Source organism: Leptonychotes weddellii, chromosome 9 (genome assembly GCF_054177405.1).
Source record: "Leptonychotes weddellii isolate Sample4059 chromosome 9, ASM5417740v2, whole genome shotgun sequence".
Classification (NCBI taxonomy): domain Eukaryota; kingdom Metazoa; phylum Chordata; class Mammalia; order Carnivora; family Phocidae; genus Leptonychotes; species Leptonychotes weddellii.
Window position 1 is genome coordinate 54,752,708 of NC_138377.1, and position 18,291 is coordinate 54,770,998.

The 18,291-nt window shown below is 38.3% G+C and overlaps 1 protein-coding gene across 1 annotated transcript in view; it reads left to right on the forward strand.

The window, feature by feature from the left end:
- The first annotated feature begins 5,506 nt into the window (after nucleotides 1-5,506).
- The window catches only part of RALGAPA1 (Ral GTPase activating protein catalytic subunit alpha 1), a 239,831-nt gene continuing 227,046 nt past the window's right edge, over nucleotides 5,507-18,291 (forward strand). The window contains exon 1 of the mRNA XM_081829769.1: nucleotides 5,507-6,093. Coding sequence (XP_081685895.1) covers nucleotides 5,988-6,093 — 106 coding nt within the window. The 5' untranslated portion in view covers nucleotides 5,507-5,987. The remainder of the gene's footprint in view (nucleotides 6,094-18,291) is intronic.

The following is an 18,291-nucleotide window of genomic DNA, read 5'->3' on the forward strand; positions in this document are numbered from 1 at the left end:
CCTGAATTTTACAAAACCCTGAATTGTACAAAACTATTACCATGATTTTACAAATGAGAAAACTGATGCTGAGACGAACTAGAACTGGAACCCAAATCCCTTAAATAATTCACTATTTTCCCACTCTATTATAGTGCTTCCTCAAAACAAGCATGCTTTGTCCCTTTGATGATACAAACATACAAGTCATGCATGTAGGAACTGAATACATTTTTGTAAACTTTAAAAAAAAATGGTAAGACTCTCATTGAAACAAGCTCCTACTGAGCAAAGTATTGTTTTTTAAACATAATTTTGGCAAAATTTCTTACAGCTCTCTTCTTTGCTGAATTAAAAAGAATTTATGGTAATCAAATATTTCATTGTACTTTGGACAGGGCTATTGCTATGGGTGAGAACGTAGGAGGAAAACAGTTCTACAAACAAGCAGCTTCACTTTTCCTGAAATTATTTTATAGAAGTTTCCAAGAACAGTTTTAATTTATACCACCCAGAATTTCACTGATTTTTTTTCAGCAAATGCAGATTCTTTGGCTATCCATCAATGTAATAGGACATCTTGAATTTTTCTTTGCAGAGGAAAAACATGCACAACATATCCATGTTTAGGTGGGGTACAAGTAAGGAAAAGAGGCTTAAAAAGAAAAAAAAAAGAACACAAGTAATAGAAAAGGAAACCGAGATTAATTTTGTAGAAAACATAAATAGCTCTGCCTAAAGGTCTTTTTGTTGTCAACCTGTTTGCAGCAGAAAATTGGGATATGATACAGCAAATAGGAAAAAATATATGAAAGACAACACATAAGTGGTATATGAAAATATCCTTAGTAATAGATTGAGGACAGAATAAATTGCCCTAACTGTAGCCTCCAAGTTTATCTTTCTGCTTGAGTCTCTGGTGACCACGATTTATGCTCATTTTCATGGATAAATCATGGAAATGTTTAATAAAGCCTACTTTTCTTTTTCTTTCCCCTTTCTCTTAGTCTTTGCATCTTTGTTCTTATCTCAACCATATGCAATATTCTGATATTTTAAGACCCTAATAGCAATTTTACATCCACAGTTGAAATAGATCAACATAAAGGATTTAAAAAATTCCGCCTTAAACTCTGAAAACCCCATCCCTATGAATCAAAACCTGCAAAGTAAAGGATTGGCTTTGCTTACATTCTGGTCTGCCCCTGTTAAGCATTGTTTCTCCTTTCTTTGTCCTCCTATCATCTTCTCTGTTCCTCTGGTGACCACCCCCAACCCCAAAACAGGTTACTGTTCCTGAATTGACAGCAGAAACAGCAATTCTGTTATTTACATAAATTCAGTAAATGCTTACTGAGTGCCCGGTGTTGATTCATTCTTGCCATAAATATGTATTGAGCGCCTACCACATGCCAGGTACCACTGAAGAGGGCAGAGACAGAGACAGAGAAGAAGGAGAAGAAGGAGGAGAAGAAGGAGGAGGAGAAGAAGAAGAAGAAGAAGAAGAAGAAGGAGAAGGAGAAGGAGAAGGAGAAGGAGAAGAAGAAGAAGAAGGAAGAAGGAAGAAGGAAGAAGGAAGAAGGAAGAAGGAAGAAGAAGGAGAAGAAGAAGGAGAAGAAGAAGGAGACAGGAAAAGAGGGAAGCAGGGAGGGAGAGAAAACAATTCTTGGAGCCTTGGGTTATGAATCACAATCCACGGTCTTCTCAAAACCTATTTTAAGAAGAGATTACAGTCTAATATAGGGGAGAAGAAGCATAGAATGATTACAGCATGGAGTGTGGTGAGTGTCGTGGGAGAGAAAAAAAGTGCGTGCTTTGCGAGGGCTTCAGAAGAGGGCTGCAATGTTGTTTTTAAGCAGTTTTTTTTTTTCCTTGCCTTTTAAAATTTCAAACCCCTATTCAGCCTACCAAATATCTTTAAAATATATAAATCAGGACATTTCCTGTTGCAGGTAACTGAAACCCAACATGAACTATTGGTCTGTGAAATAGAAAAGATCATGGCACTTCAGGCAAATTCAATCCCAATGCCCAAATGATGTTATCAAAACTCAGTCTCTTCCTCTATCTCCTCTGTTCTCAGAGTATTGGTGCTATCCTCAGCAGATTCTCTTCACATGTTGGTTCCTAGCAGTTCCAGGCTTTCATCCTGAAAAAAGAGCTTCTCTTTCTCAAGGGTTGTTGGAGTGAGTTTTACTGGGCTGACATGGTCTTGTGCCTGTCCCTAACACACTTGCTTTGCCCAGGGTGCTTGAGTACTGAAGTCTAAATGGGGCCATGGGGCATGAGATCCAAAGAGACCAAGAGAGGGGTGGCTTTGCAAAGGAAAATCTGGGTATGATTATCAGAAGAAGGCAGGCAAACCAACCTCCATCCACTATAATCAGTGTAGCTAATTACTTTTTAAAAAAATCTCTAATAAGTTTAGAAAGAGAAAGAGACTAAGTCTGTAAGATATAAAATCTGGACATTTTTCTAGCTTTTCTGAAGTTAGTCCCTCAATGTGAGTTTTATTCTTTGACCTGAAATGTTATGCATTTCCTGATTTTAAGACAGATATTCAAAAACTAATTGCAAGGAGATAAGACTTCTGAGTGTGTGTGTGTGTTTAACTGTTAAAATTTATTTAAAACTGAGTGCAAGCTTAAATCCTCCTAAGAGTGGGGGTGGGGAGGAAACCACTGCACCCATAGCTAGAAATGGTGAAAATCTGAGCCCAAACAACGGTTTTGATAATGGAGAGAACATGACTAAGTCAGGAAATATTTAGGAAGTAGAAACATCAGGTCTTGGTAACAAGAGAAGTAAAAAAGAAGAAGACGTAAGATGATATGAGTTTCTGGATTGAAAAAACAGGGCTGATAGTGGTATTATCAATAAAGATATCAGATGAAGGAGGAAGATCAGGTTTGGGAGAAAAGAGGACAAAGTTGACAAGTTTCAGTTTTCTATGTATTGAATTTGAGTAGTTTGAATTTGAGTATATTTGAATTTGAGATTAGTATCTCAGAAAAGACACAGGTTATAGGCAGGGACAGAGGTGATTAAAATAATCAAATAAATGATAGAATCATGGGATCAGACAACTTCTACTATCAAAAGAAAACATTTTATAATATAAACATAAAAATTTAAAAACCAACAAATATTTACTCTGTGCCATTGTGGAACATAAAGATAACTTTTTGTAAAAAGCCCTTCTTTTCAAGGAGTTTTTATTCCTACATATACATCTTAATTTGTTTTGTTAGTTTACAATTGGTACATTAGATTTTCTTAACCTTCTTTAAAACAACTTTTGTTTTTTATTTTTTAATTGTAAAAGCAATATATGCTTTTTGTAAAGGAAATATAAGCAAAATATAAAGAAGAAAATTAAAATCACCTGTAATTCCACTTTGCAGATATAATAACAATTTTGGAGTATTTTTTTCATCTTTTTCTAATTACATTTTATACACAATTTTTTTTCAGAGTTTTGATAACATACATATTTGCAGTTTTGTATTTGCTTTTTCATTTAACATTGTCTTGAGTATTTTCCATGTCATTAAAAAAATCTTCATATTAGTAATTTTCATGGTCATATAGCATTTTACCAATTGGACATTCATCTCCTTTCTGATGGACATTTATTTGTTTCCAATCTTTTTTTTTTTTTAAAGATTTTATTTATTTATTTGACAGAGAGAGAGACACAGCGAGAGAGGGAACACAAGCAGGGGGAGTGGGAGAGGGAGAAGCAGGCTTCCCGCGGAGCAAGGAGCCAGATGTGGGACTCCATCCCAGGACCCTGGGATCATGACCTGAGCCGAAGGCAGATGCTTAACGACTGAGCCACCCGGGCGCCCCTGTTTCCAGTCTTTCAATGTTATAGATCATGTGTTAATATTTTTCATATTTTACCCATTTATGGTTTTGTAGAATAGAATTCTGAAAGTGGAACTAATGAATCAAAGTATGTAAATGTTTTTAAGTGTCTTGATACATAATGCCAAATTTTAATTTCCAGTAAGCTTGTAGTAATTAATGCTTCTTTCCAGCAAGCAATAGGAGAATCTCTGTCACATTTACCAGGAGTAAGATGTCTAATTTAAAACAAACTTTACTAATTTGACTAATAAGACATTAATTCATTATGGTTAAAAATAAATTATATTAGGTGAAAGAAGCCAGACCCCCCCCCCAAAAAAAGTATTCTGAATGCTTATATTTATATAGAACTCTGGAAAATGGGAACTCCAAGTGACAGAAAGCAGATCAGTGGTCACCTGGGAACCAGGGATCAGGTAGCAAGAGGGAGGATTTATCAAAGCGCAAGAGGAAAGTTTTGGAGGTGATGGATATGTTCACTATTTTGATTGTGGTGATGTTTTCATGGGTATATGCAATTGTGGAACTTACCAAATTGTACACTTTGAAAATGTGCAGTTAGTTGTATATCAATTCTCTTCAATAAAGCTGTTTAAAAATTGTTTAAAAATATTGTTTTAATCTGGCTTTAAAAAATTATTAATGTGTGAACATTTTCATGTTTTTAAAAAAGATTTATTTGAGAGAGAGAGAGAGAACGAGTGGGGGAGAGGTAGAGGGAGAAAATCCCCAGCCCAACTCCCAGCTGAGTGGGAGTTGATCCCAGGAACCTGAGATCATGACCTGAGCCGAAATCAAAAGTCAGCTGCTCAACTGACTGAACCACCCAGGTGCCCCACATTTTCACATTTTAGTTATGAGTATACACTTCTGTGATTTTTTGTGTTCTTTATGAATGTTTCTACATTCTAAGGTGGAGACCTTAGCATTTTTCTCCTGGATTTGTGAACTCTACACCTTAAGAAAATTCACCCTCAGAGTTCTTTTCTCTTGTAATTTTGCACTCTGTTACTGCATGCTTTTGGGCTTCATTTGTGCAAGATAATTTTATTTATTTTATTATTTTTTTATGTGCAAAATAATTTTAATCTAGAGGATGTACTACAACCCTACAAATCCCTAAACTACAATAAACTGGGGCGCCTGAGTGGCTCAGTCGTTAAGCGTCTGCCTTAGGCTCAGGTCATGATCCCAGAGTCCTGGGATCGAGCCCCACATCAGGCTCCCCGCTCCGCGGTAAGCCTGCTTCTCCTTCTCCCACTCCCCCTGCTTGTGTTCCCTCTTTCGCGGTGTCTGTCACATAAATAAATAAAATCTTAAAAAAAAACCTACAATAACCTGTCCATTATCACTTTGCAAAACCAAAAAAAATCTTTTAAACAAAATTCAACTTAGGAAATAAAAGAAGGACCTTTTTAAACAAAAACTATACGACAGCACTATGGGAGTTTGGCCAGGAGTCCTTTCGCTTACAATGGCGCGGAACAATTCCCTTCCTTGACTTTCTTGGGCTCCTCCTTTGACGGCTTACACAGGAAACCAAAGGTGGGTAATGCCACAGATGAGCTCACGCTGGCATGACGTCAAGAAGCCTTGACGTCAGAAGGCGGTTGCCACGGGGACCATTCGCCACCGACGGCAGAGTCGTGAAACCTCATCACCGCACTCGGCTCCCTTTCGGCCTATGCAGGGTCTAAGCTGCTAAAGAAGCTTTAACCTTAAGGGGGCCTCAGGGAGAGGAGTTGTGCTGCTGCCGCCGAGAGCCTCACCTCCGCGGCTCCGGGTCCCGGGCCCCGGCCTGTGGCTGCGAGCGGCGGCTTCAGGAGGCAGCGGAGGCGGCGGCGACCGACCTGCCGGCTCTCCCCCGCTCCGTGCAGGACTGGGAGAGGGGATCCGCCATATTGGAGCCGGAACCGAAGGTGCCTTGCAGCCGCAGCGCGACGCGGGTGGCTGTGGCGGCTCTGGCCTGGATGTGAGCGGAGTCCGCTGCGCTGGGGCCCGCAAGCCTGGGGAGTGAATGAGTTGCTTACGCTAGTATCCTCCCCGCCCACTCTCTCCACTTTCCGCCGCCGGGGCCGGACCGGGAGGGGGCCGGAGTCGGTCGTGGCGGCGGCAGCGGCAGCGGTAGCGGCAGAATGTTCTCCAAGAAGCCGCACGGGGACGTGAAGAAGTCTACCCAGAAGGTGCTGGACACCAAGAAGGACGCGCTGACCCGTCTCAAGCACCTGCGCATCGTCATCGGTGAGGAGCGAGGGGTGGTCGCGCCCAAAGGCCTTCCAGTCTCTGGGAGCCCCTGGGGACTCTCCCGCCCTCCCTGGCGCCGTGCGGGAATAGAGGGCGAGGCGTTGCCTCCGCAGAGACCCGGGAGGGCGGGTAATTTGGGGAAGGGAAAACTTGGCAGTTGACAGATACTAATCACCACCGACACAGGGTTACCTAATTTTGAGTTAATAGTCCGAGCTCATTTTTACAAACGAGCATTACTCTAAAAACTTAGATCTTTTTTAGACTTTCCGGAGGCTTGGTGTTGTCGATAATGGTGTTTATGGAATATGTATGTCAGGTAACTACCGCCGTCCCCATCCGAGTGGGGGGGGAAAAAAAACCCTAGGGCGCCTGGGTGGCTCATTTGGTTGAGCGGCTGCCTTCGGCTCAGGTCATGATCCTGGAGTCCCTGGATCAAGTCCCGCATCGGGCTCCCTGCTCGGCGGGGAGTCTGCTTCTCCCTCTGACCCTTCCTCTTCTCATGTGCTCTCTCTCTCATTCTCTGTCTCTCTCAAATAAATAAATAAAATCTTTAAAAAAAACCCCTCAACAGTATAAACCTTAATCTTTCAAGTTTCTTGGCTACTGAGGGCGAGGAAGCAGTTACACCTCTGGGAAGTGGCTGGTTTCCAAAAATCTTAGGGCAAGAGCCCCGCCCTTCTGTTAAAGTACCTTGTTCATCATTACTGTCACTTAGAGGGAGATTATTATTATTAATTACAGAAAACAAAGTAGTTTATAACTTCCTTTGCTTCTCGAAAATTGCATACAATTCTGGTTTTATTTAGTTAAAATTTTCTTACCCTCTTTTGCCCTCTACATCTCTTTGGCTAGCAGACCAAATAGTGCTCCGAGTTGTGGCAATAGGGTTAAACGAATCTTTTGAATACTTGCTCATTTCATATAGGCTGATAAGGGCTGTAATGATATTTATGGAACACCCGGTTCAGGACTTTGATCTTTTTAGATGGAATTTGAGGTGAAAAGGAAAGTTACTTTGCTTGTGTTGGTACAGAGAGTTATTGGCAGGACTAAGTTTAGAACCCAGATGCCTAAATCCTAGTTCAGAGTTTATTATCCTAAGCTCTCTCTTTTTTTTTTTTTTATTTTGAGAGAGAGAATGAGAGACAGAGAGCATGAGAGGGAGGAGGGTCAGAGGGAGAAGCAGACTCCCTGCCGAGCAGGGAGCCCGATGCGGGACTCGATCCCGGGACTCCAGGACCATGACCTGAGCCGAAGGCAGTCGCTTAACCAACTGAGCCACCCAGGCGCCCCCTAAGCTCTCTTTTTAATGAGTGTTTTTCTGAAAAGTGACGTTTAATTAGTGATGTAAGTAAGTCCTGTATTTGAGCTGTGTGTTTCTCTGTTGTTTATTCATACCATCAGGATACTACCACCACCATTTGTATGGTTTACAAAATGATTTCACATAAATTATAATTAATCCTCACAGTAACTATAGAGGTAGATATTATTATACTCCATATTTTACAAATGACAAAGCTGAGGTTTGGGAATGTTAAGTAGTCATCCAGCTACTAGGAGGCCAGAACTGGAGCCCAGATTTCATATCTCCAGTTTGTTTTTTTACTCTTCCTACATTTATGACAGCAAATCTTTATCACAAGTAAGTTGTATTTCTTTCTGTGGAGTAAGAAAACAATTAAATCCAGTTTAGCGATATAAAAAGAGGTCCAGTTTTCAAAAAAATATAAATCTTCTAAATATAGTTGAGACTGTGATCTTTTTATTTTCATTCTACTTGAGAGTTAAGTCATTGAAGAAAAGGTTTGGCTGAGAGAGTGCAACAGAGAAAGTGTGTGAATGTAGATGTTCACAGATGATGGTCGTTTAAAATTGGAGACTTAATGGAATTTGACACCTACTTGGGACAAACTGTAGGTTGAGTAGTCAGAGCTATAAAGTTGAGTTCCAATAGAGTATTGACATTTCCTAAATTAACTGCTGTATTCTTTAGTTACAGAGTGGTTAGGGAATGGTTCATACATACTAATTGGGTATAAAAGTTTTTTCCATCTGTGTGACATGGTCTAAATTAAGAGGCTAGACGTGTTAGATATTTTGTAGGGTCTAGCTTCCTTGGTTTGAAAACAAAACAATAATAAAAAACCTCTTTGTTTTTTATTAATTTATGGGCTTTTAGAAAATGGAGCATATACTATATATAAACACTTAAAATATCCTTAAGAACCTTCAAATAGAGAATACTGTGCTTTCAGACTCCCTGCCCTGTCAGTGGATGAGGTCCATACAGAGATTACAGCACTTTAGTACTCTTATTTTTATTTATTTATTTTTAATATTATGTTTTATTTTAATTCCAGTGTAGTTAACATACAGTGTTATACTAGTTTCAGGTGTATAATATAGTGATTCACCAATTCCATATATTACTCAGTTCTCATCAAGGTAAGTGTACTCCTAATCTTCACCTATTTCGTCCATCTCCCCCACCCACCTCCCCAGTAAACATGTTTGTTCTCTATAGTTAAGAGTCTGTTTTTTTGGGGTGGGGGCGCCTGGGTGGCTCAGTCAGTTGGCATCTGAATCTTGATTTCAGCTCAGGTCATGATCTCAGGGTTGTGGGATTGAGCCCCACATCAGGCTCCACTGAGCTTGGAGCCTTCTTGGGATTGTCCTTCTGCCCCTCCCTTCCAGTTCACGAGTGCGTTCCAGTTCATATATATATATATATATATTTTTTTTTTTTGGTTTGTCTCTTTTTACACTTCAGTAGTTTTAGACCAGTAGTTCTCAACCAGGGACAGTTCGTTGTCCCTCTGGCAATATTGGCAATGTCTGGAGATACTTTTGGTTGTCACAAATGGGGGAGAGGCTACTGGCATCTAGTGGGTTGCAGATATGCTGCTAAATATCTTACATTGCTTAGGATAATACATCACAACAATATTCTGGCTCTAAATGTAGTGCTGAGATTTAGAAACCTTGTCAAAATAATGGAGTAAAAGATGGATCTCCAGATGTTGTACTTGTTATGGAAAGAACCTAAATGTCCATTGACTGATAAATGGATAAAGTGGAATATTACTCAGCCATAAAAAAGAATGAAATCTTGCCACTTGCAACAATGTGGATGGAGCTAAAGTATATTATGCTAAGCAAATTAAGTCAGAGAAAGACAAATACCATATGATTTCACTCTTGTGTGGAATTTAAGAAACAAAACAGATGAACGTAGGGGAAAGAAAAAAAAAAGAGGGAGGCAAACCATAAAAGAGACTCTTAACAATGGAGAACAAACTGAGGGTGGCTGGAGGGGTGGTGGCTGGGGGGATGGGCTAAATGGGTGATGGGTATTAAGGAGGGCATGTGTTGTGATGAGCACTGGGTGTTGTATGTAAGTGATGAATCACTAAATTCTCCTGAAACTACAGTTACAGTACATGTTAACTAACTAGAATTTAAATAAAAACTTGAAACAAAAACAACAAAACAAAAACAAATGTACATTGGTTCTACTATATTAATTAATTGAATAAAATATTCTGTATCTTTAAATGATTACAGTTATTTTGTTTGAAATATGGTTAATGTAATTCCTAAGAAAATGACTGTGAAAAAGTAGAGTGACAAAAACTGTAAGGTGTCTTAGAGGTCCACCAATCAGGTACCTTATTTTGCAGATGGAAGAGCCATTTCAAATCCTGTATTTATTTTTTTAAAATGTTTTATTTATTTATTTATTTGACAGAGAGAGACACACGCAGTGAGAGAGGGAACACAAGCAGGGGGAGTAGGAGAGGGAGAAGCAGGCTTCCCGCCAAGCAGGGAGCCCGATGCCGGGCTCGATCCCAGGACCCTGGGATCCTGACCTGAGCCGAAGGCAGACGCTTGGCGTCCCCATTTCAAATCTTTTCTGGAAGTAGGTGCGAGTTTTACCTAAAAACATTGTGAGGAAACTAGTTTGCAAAGTGGGCATTGCCAGTTACACAGGATTTTTATTTTTGATTGGTTCCATCTGAACTATATTTTTAACCCTTAAAATGAATTGCCATTCATTCAGGGTATTTAGGGAGAATTCAGTGCATCCAAATATATGAGAACATAATTTAAACATCCAGTCTAAACCTTTTTCCTGCCATGTGTTCCTAAGGGACACATGAGACATTTCAGCTGAATTTTACAACTTGACTCTGAAGGACTTAGATTTAAGTCTGCTGTGTTTATTGATATTGCTATATATTTTATTTGTAGAAACTGGGAGTTAGAGTTTTTAAAAAACAGAAATAAAGCCTTGTCTAGTTTCAAAAGTTTTGTGTTATCCTCTCTTCTCTTCCCGTCCCCTTTTTTTCAATTACAAGCCTTGAGATAATACACTAAGTTAGCACATGTAAGGTAGCTAACAATGCCTGCATATAGTGGATATTGACTAAATGTTAATTTTCTTCTGTGGCTAGGTAAGTTCAGTCGTGATGATTTAAAAATAAGAAGATGAGTTCTTATTCAGTTAATAAATACACTGATTTTTGTTGGATCATTCTTTTTTTTTTTTTTAAAGATTTTATTTAAAATCTGCTTAGCGAGAGCAGGAACACAAGCAGGGGGAGTGGGAGAGGGAGAAGCAGGCTTCCCGCTGAGCAGGGAGCCCGATGTGGGACTCGATCCCAGGACTCTGGGATCATGACCTGAGCCGAAGGCAGATGCTTAACGACTGAGCCACCCAGGCGCCCCTGGATCATTCTTTCTAATAGCTTTATCGATATAGAATTGGTATACAATAAATTGCACATATTTAAAGCATGCAATTGCATAATTTTGACATACATACATACCTTGTGAAGCCATCATGGCAATTAAGATTAGGGACATAGCCAGACATTCCAGGTAGCAATTTTATCTATAGCCTCCCAAAGTTTCCTTTTGCTCCTTGGTAATCCCTTTCTCCCACCCCTGCATGCACCCCATCCCCCCCGACCTTCCCTTGGGCAAAACTGTGTGTGTGTGTGTGTGTGTGTGTGTATGGAATTACACAGTTATGTGTGTGTGTGTGTACGTACATATGGAATTACACAGTATTTACTCTTTTTTGTTTGGTTTCTTTTATTCAGCCTTATTTGAAATTCATCTATGGTGTGTTGGGAGTATATTGCTTTGTTGCTGAGTAGTATCCCATTGTTTGGATATGCCACAATTTGATAATCTACCTGTTGATGGACATATGCATTTGCAGTTTTGGGCTCTTACACATAAAGCTGCTGTGAGGTGTACTTGTTTATAGACACATGCTTTTTTCTCTCTTGGATAAATACCTAGGAGTGGAATGGCTGAATCACATAGTTGTGTGTTTAAATTTATAAGAAACTGCCATACTGTTTTTTTTTTTTTTTTTTTAAGATTTTATTTATTTGCGAGAGAGACAATGAGAGACAGAGAGCATGAGAGGGAGGAGGGTCAGAGGGAGAAGCAGACTCCCTGCTGAGCAGGGAGCCCGATGTGGGACTTGATCCCAGGACTCCAGGATCATGACCTGAGCCGAAGGCAGTCGCTTAACCAACTGAGCCACCCAGGCGCCCCTGCCATACTGTTTTTTATAATTTTACATTCTTACCAGCAGGGTATGAGAGTTCCATTTCCTCCACAAAAGTACCAACACCACTTGGTATGGCCGGTCTTTTTAATTTCAACCACTCTAATAAATATGTAGTAGTTGTAATTGTTTCTCTGATATCTAATAAGGTTGAGCTTCTTTTCATGTGCTTATTTTTCCATTGTATAACTTCTTTGAAGTGTCTATTCAAATTTTTTCATTCAGTTTTGAAAATTCTTTATATTCTTTGAATACAAGTACTTTATTAGATACATGATTTGCAGAGATCTTTTTTCCCAGTCTTTGGATTGTCTTTTAAATTTCTTAATATTTTCTTTGAAGGAGTAGGAATTCTTAATTTTGATTAAGTCCGTATATCAATTTTGTCTCTTATGGTTTATTCTTTTCATGTTAGATCTAAATCTTGGCCTAAGCTGAAGTCACAAAGAGCTTCTGCTATCCTTTCTTCAAGAAATTTTGTAATTTTAGGATCTATTGAGTTAACTTTGTAAATATGGTTTAAGGTATGGATTGACTTTTTTTTGTGTGTGTGTGCAGTGGATATTCAATTGCTCCAGCACCATTTGTTGAAAAAGACAGCCCTTTCTCCACTGAATTGCCTTTGCACTTTTTCCAAAACTCATTTGTCTATATATGTGAGGGCCTATTTCTGGAATTTCTATTTTGTTCCAGTGATCTGTTCATTTGTGTTAGAGCCAAGACCCCTCCCTTTCCCTCTTTTCTCTTATTCACTTTCTCCTCTCTCTCTCCCTCTTTCTCTGTATGTGTTCACACACACACACACACACACACGCACACACACAGTTTTTGTTGTTTTTTTTTACTGTAACAATAAATCTTGAAATCAGGTAGTGTTGTTCCTTCCTACAACTTTGTTCTTCCTTTTCAAAGGTTTTTTTGGAGGTGGGGGTGGTGGGGGTTTTATCAGGTCCTTTGCATTTCCATATGAGTTTTAAGATTAGATTGTCAGTTTCTTAAAAAAAAAAAAAATTCCTCCAGGGATATTGATTGGGATTATGGTGGCTCTCTTGGTCAATTTGGGGGGGGCGGGGAATAGACAACAATATTGAGTTCTCTAACTGATGAACAAGATATGTTTCTCCATTTACATAGGGCTTTTTAAATTTCTCTTGGCAGTGTTTAGTAGTTCTTAATGTACAGGTCTTACACATTTTCTGTCACTTATCCCTAAATATTTTCTACTTTTGATGCTGTTGTAAATGGTATTTTTAGATCCATTTCCTTGCTAGTATATGGAAATACAATTTTTTTAAAGTGTTGCTTTTTTTTTTTTTTCTTTTTTTAGTAATCTCTACACCCCTTGTAGGGCTTGAACTCATGACCCCCAAATCAGTAATCACATGTTCTTCCTACTGAGTTAGCTGGGTGCCCCTGATTTTTGTGTACTGAGCTTGTATCCTGAAATCTTGCTGACTCACTTAGTATTGCTAAACTCACATGTTCATATTAATTTTTTGTAGATTCCATTGGGTTTTTTACATAGACAGTGTCGTCTGAATAAAAACCATTTTATTTCTTCCTTTCCAACGTGGATGGTTTTGTTTATTTTTTTCTTGGCTTATTGAACTCACTAGAACACTTAGCACAGTGTAGAATAGAAGTGCTGAGAGTGGGCATCCTTGTATTGTTCCTGATCTTAAGAGTAAAACAATCAGTTTTTTTTATCATACAACATGATGCTTTTTATCATGTTAAGAAAGTTTCATTTTTTGCTGAGAGTTTGGATCAGGAATGGATGTTGGATTTTTTAAATGCTTTTTCTACTACTGAGATGAACAGATCTTTCTTTCATTTATGAATCTGATGAATTATAGTCATTGATTTCAAATGTTAGTCAGCTCTGCAGTCCTGGGATTAAACCTCACTTGGTCATAATGTATTGTCATTTTTATATATTGTTGGGTTTGATATGCTAAAATTTTGTTTATAATTTTTATATTTTTGTTCATGAGGGATATTGGCCTGCACTTCTCTTTTCTTGTAATGGTTTTGGTTTTGGTATCAGGTAATGCTAGCCTTATAGTATTAATTGAGAAGTATTCATGTAGAATTATTTTTTACTTAAATGTTTGGTGGAATTCACCAGTGAAGCCATCTGGATCTGCAGTTTTCTTTGAAGCCATGTTTTTAACTATTTTATTAGGAAGACGGCTGTTCACGTTATCCATTTCTTCTTGAGTGAGCATTGGTAGTTTTTTTTTTTTTTTCAAGGAAGTTTTATTTCATATAAGTTGTCAAGTTTATAGGCATAAAGTGGTTCATAATACTCCCTTATTATCCTTTTGATGTCTGTAGAATCTGTGGTGATGTCACCTCTCTTAAACTTGATATTGATAAATTGTCTTTTCCTGATCAGAATGACTGGAGGCTTATCACTCTATTAATCTAAAAGAACCAGCTTGTGGCTTTACTGATTTTCTGTTTTTCCATTTTTATTTCATTGATCTCTGCTTTGATCTCTTGATTCTTTCTTTTTTTTTTTGGCTTAGATTTAATTTGCTCTTTTTCTAGTTTCTTAAAATGTAAATTGAGATTACTGATTTGAGACCTTTTTTCTTCCCACTGTAGGCATTTGGTGATACAAATTTTTCCTAAGTAGTATCCCACAAATTATGGTATTTTGTATTCACGTTTTCAGTGAGATCCATAGTACATTCTACCTTGCCTTTTTGGTTTCTTCTTTGATCCATTGGTTATTTATGATTGTGTTCTTTAGCTTCAAATATTTGTGGATTACTCAGATAATTGTTACTGATTTCTTTTTTTTTTTTTAAAGATTTTATTTATTTATTTGACAGAGAGAGACCAGCGAGAGAGGGAACACAAGCAGGGGGAGTGGGAGAGGGAGAAGCAGGCTTCCCGCTGAGCAGGGAGCCCGATGCGGGGCTCGATCCCAGGACCCTGGGATCATGACCTGAGCCGAAGGCAGACGCTTAACTACTGAGCCACCCAGGCGCCCCTGTTACTGATTTCTAATTTAGTTGCATTATAGTCAGACAACATATTTCATGACTTGATTTCTTTAAAATTGATTTGATAGTCCCACATATGTTCTAACTTGATACATGTTCAATTTGCACTTGAAAACAATACATATTCTGCTGTTCTTGGGTTGAATGCTCTAAAAATGTCAATTAGGACAAGTTGTTTGATAGCGTTGTTAAAGACTCCTGTATCCTTGCTGAATTGCTGTCTACTTGTTTTTATCAATATTGAGAGGGAGTGCTGAAGTTTCTGATTGAAATTGTGGGTTTGTCTGTTTCTTTTTGCAGTTCTATCAGATTTTGCTGAATGTATTTTAAAGTTCTCTTATTAGGTGCCAAAACATTTAGGATTATTCTTTCCCCTTGATAAATTGATTCTTTTTTTCTTTTTTTTTTTTAAGATTTTATTTGAGAGGGAGAGAGAGAGAGCATGTGCGCATGCATGCATAAACGGGGAGGGAGAAGCAGACTCCCCGCTGAGCAGGGAGCCCAAAGTGCGGCTCAATCCCAGGACCTGGAGATCATGACCTGAACCGAAGGCAGGTGCTTAATGGACTGAGCCACCCAGGTGCCCCTAAATTGATTCTTTCATCATTATGAAATGATCTCTTTCTCCCGAGTAATATTCTTTGCTTTGGAAATTGGCCTTTTAATTAAAATGTTTGGATGATGTACATTCTTTTTTTTGTTACTGTGCTCTTCGTTATATACCCAGAACTTACTTGTCTTATTAAGTGGAAGTTTATACCTTTTGACCACCTTCACCCATTTCCCCCACCTCTTGCCTCAGTCAACCCCCATTCTGTTATGTTTTTATGAAGTTTTTTTTTTAATTTTCACATATAAGGGAAATCATATAGTATTTGTCTTTCTCTGCCATTTCACTTAATATAATGTAGCAAATGGCAGGATTTTCTTTTTCTGTTTTTGTGGCTGACTAATATTCCATTGTATATATAAGTGCAGGATGTATGTGCGTGTGCACGTATACATGCACACACACATTACATTTTCTTTATTCATCCATTGGAATAACTGAAGTTGTTTCCATGTCTTGGCTATTATAAATAATGCTGTAGTGAATGAGGGGATGCAAGTATCTCTTTGAGGTAGTGATTTCATTTCCTTCAGATATATACCCAGAAGTGGAATTGCTAGATCATATAGTAGTTCTGTTTTTAATTTTTTGAAGAATCTCCCAACTGTTTTCCACAGTGGCTGTACTGATTTACATTCCCATGAACAATGTACACAGGTTCCCTTTTCTCCACATCCTTGCCAATACTTAACTTCTTTTTGAAAATAGACATTCTAACAGGTGTGAGATGATATCTCACTGTGTTTTGGATTTGTATTTCCCTGATGATTAGTGATGTTGAGCACCTTTTCATGTACCTGTTGGCCATCTGTATGTCTTTGGAAAAATGTCTATTCAGATCTTCTGTCTATTTTTAAATTGGATTGTTTGTTATTTTGCTATTGAATTGAATGAGTTCTTTATATATTTTGGATATTAACCCCTTATCAGATACATGATTTGCAGATATCTTCTCCATTCTGAGGGTTGCCTTTTCATTTTGTTGATGCTTTGCTGTGCAGAAGCCTATTAGTTTGATGTAATTTGGTTATTTTTTATTTTTTTAAAAGATTTTATTTATTTGACAGAGAGAGACACAGCAAGAGAGGGAACACAAGCAAGGGGAGTGGGAGAGGGAGAAGCAGTTTTCCCGCAGAGCAGGGAGCCCAATGCAGGGCTTGATCCCAGGACCCTGGAATCATACAACTGAGCCACCCAGGCACCCTGGTTATTTTTGCTTTTATTATCGCTTCTCGGCCTTTTGGCTAAGATCAAGTGTATTTTTGCTTTTATTGCCTTTTTGTTGTGAAATCCAAACAGTCATCAGGACCAGTGTCAAGGAGCTTACCAATTATGTGCTTTTCTAGGAGTTTTGTGGTTTCAGGTCTTAGTGTAAGTCTTTAATTTACTTTTAATTAATTTTTGTATGTGTTGTAACATAGGGGTCCAGTTTCATTCTTTTGCATGTGGCTGTCCAGTTTCCCCAACACTGATTATCTTTTTCCTGTTGTGTATTCTGGGCTCCTTTGTTGTAAATTAATTGACCATTTATGCATTGGTTTATTTCCCTCAATTCTGTTCCATTGTTCTGTGTATCTGTTTTTATGCAATATCATACTGTTTTGATTACTTTAGCTTTGTAATAGAGCTTGAAATCAGGGAGTGTGATGCCTCCAGCTTTGTTCTTTCTCCAGATTGCTTTGGTTGCTTGAGGTACTTTTTGGTTCCATACAAATTTTAGGTTTATTTTTTGTATTTTTGTGAAAAATGCCATTGGGATTTTAATAGGGATTGCATTGAATCTTTAGATTGCTTTGGGTAGTGTGGACACTTTAACTTTTAAGTCTTCCAATCTGTGAGTATGGAATGTATTTATTTGTGTCTTCTTCAATTTCTTTCATCAGTATCCTATAGTTTTTAGTGTATGGATCTTTTACCTCCTTACTTAAATTTATTCCTCGGTATTTTTCTTTTGATGGAATTGTAAAAAAAAAAATATTTTTTCAAGTAAGCTGTACACCCAACATGGGGCTTGAACTCACAACTCTCAGATCAAGAATTGCATGCTGTACTGATTGAGCTAGCCAGGGGCCCTAGGTTTGTTTTCTTAATTTCTCTTTCTCATGGCTCATTGTTATTCTCATGGCTCATTGTTAGTATATAGAAATGCAACTGAATTTTGTATACTGATTTTGTATCCTGCAACTTTACTGAATTTATTAGTTTTAACAGTTTTTTGGTGGAGTCATTAGAGTTTTCTATGTATAAGAATAGGTCATCTGCAAATAGAGACAGTTTTACATCTTCCTTTCAAATTTGGATGCCTTTAACTTCTTGCCTAATTCCTCTGGCTAGGACTTCTAATACAATGTTGAATAAAAGTAGCAAGAGTGGGCATCTTGTTCCTGATCTTTGAGGAAAATATTTCAACTTTTTACCATTGAGTATGGTGTCAGCTGTGGGCTTGTCATATATGGCCTTTATTATGTGGAGGTGCATGTCCTATATACCCAGTTTGTAGGGAGTTTTTATTATGAGTGGATGTTGAATTTTGTCAAATGCTTTTTCTACATCTATTAAGATGATCATGTGATTTTTATCCTTCATTTTGTTAATGTGGTGAATCGCATTGATTTTTGGATGTTGAACCATCTTTCCATGCTTGAAATAAATCCCACTTAATCGTGGCTATGATCCTTTTAACTCATTGTTGAGTTTGGGTTTGCTGCTCTTTTGTTGAGGATTTTTGCATCTATGTTCTTCAGGGATATTATTCTGTAGTTTTCTTTCTTTCTTTCTCTCTCTCTGTCTCTTTTTCTTTCTTTTAAAGATTTTGTTTATTTATTTGACAGAGAGAAACACAGCAGAAGCGGGAACACAAGCAGGGGGAATGGGAGAGGGAGAAGCAGGCATCCCACGGAGCAGGGAGCCCGATGCGGGGCTCGATCCTAGGACCGTGGGATCATGACCTGAGCCAAAGGCAGACGCTTAACGACTGAGCC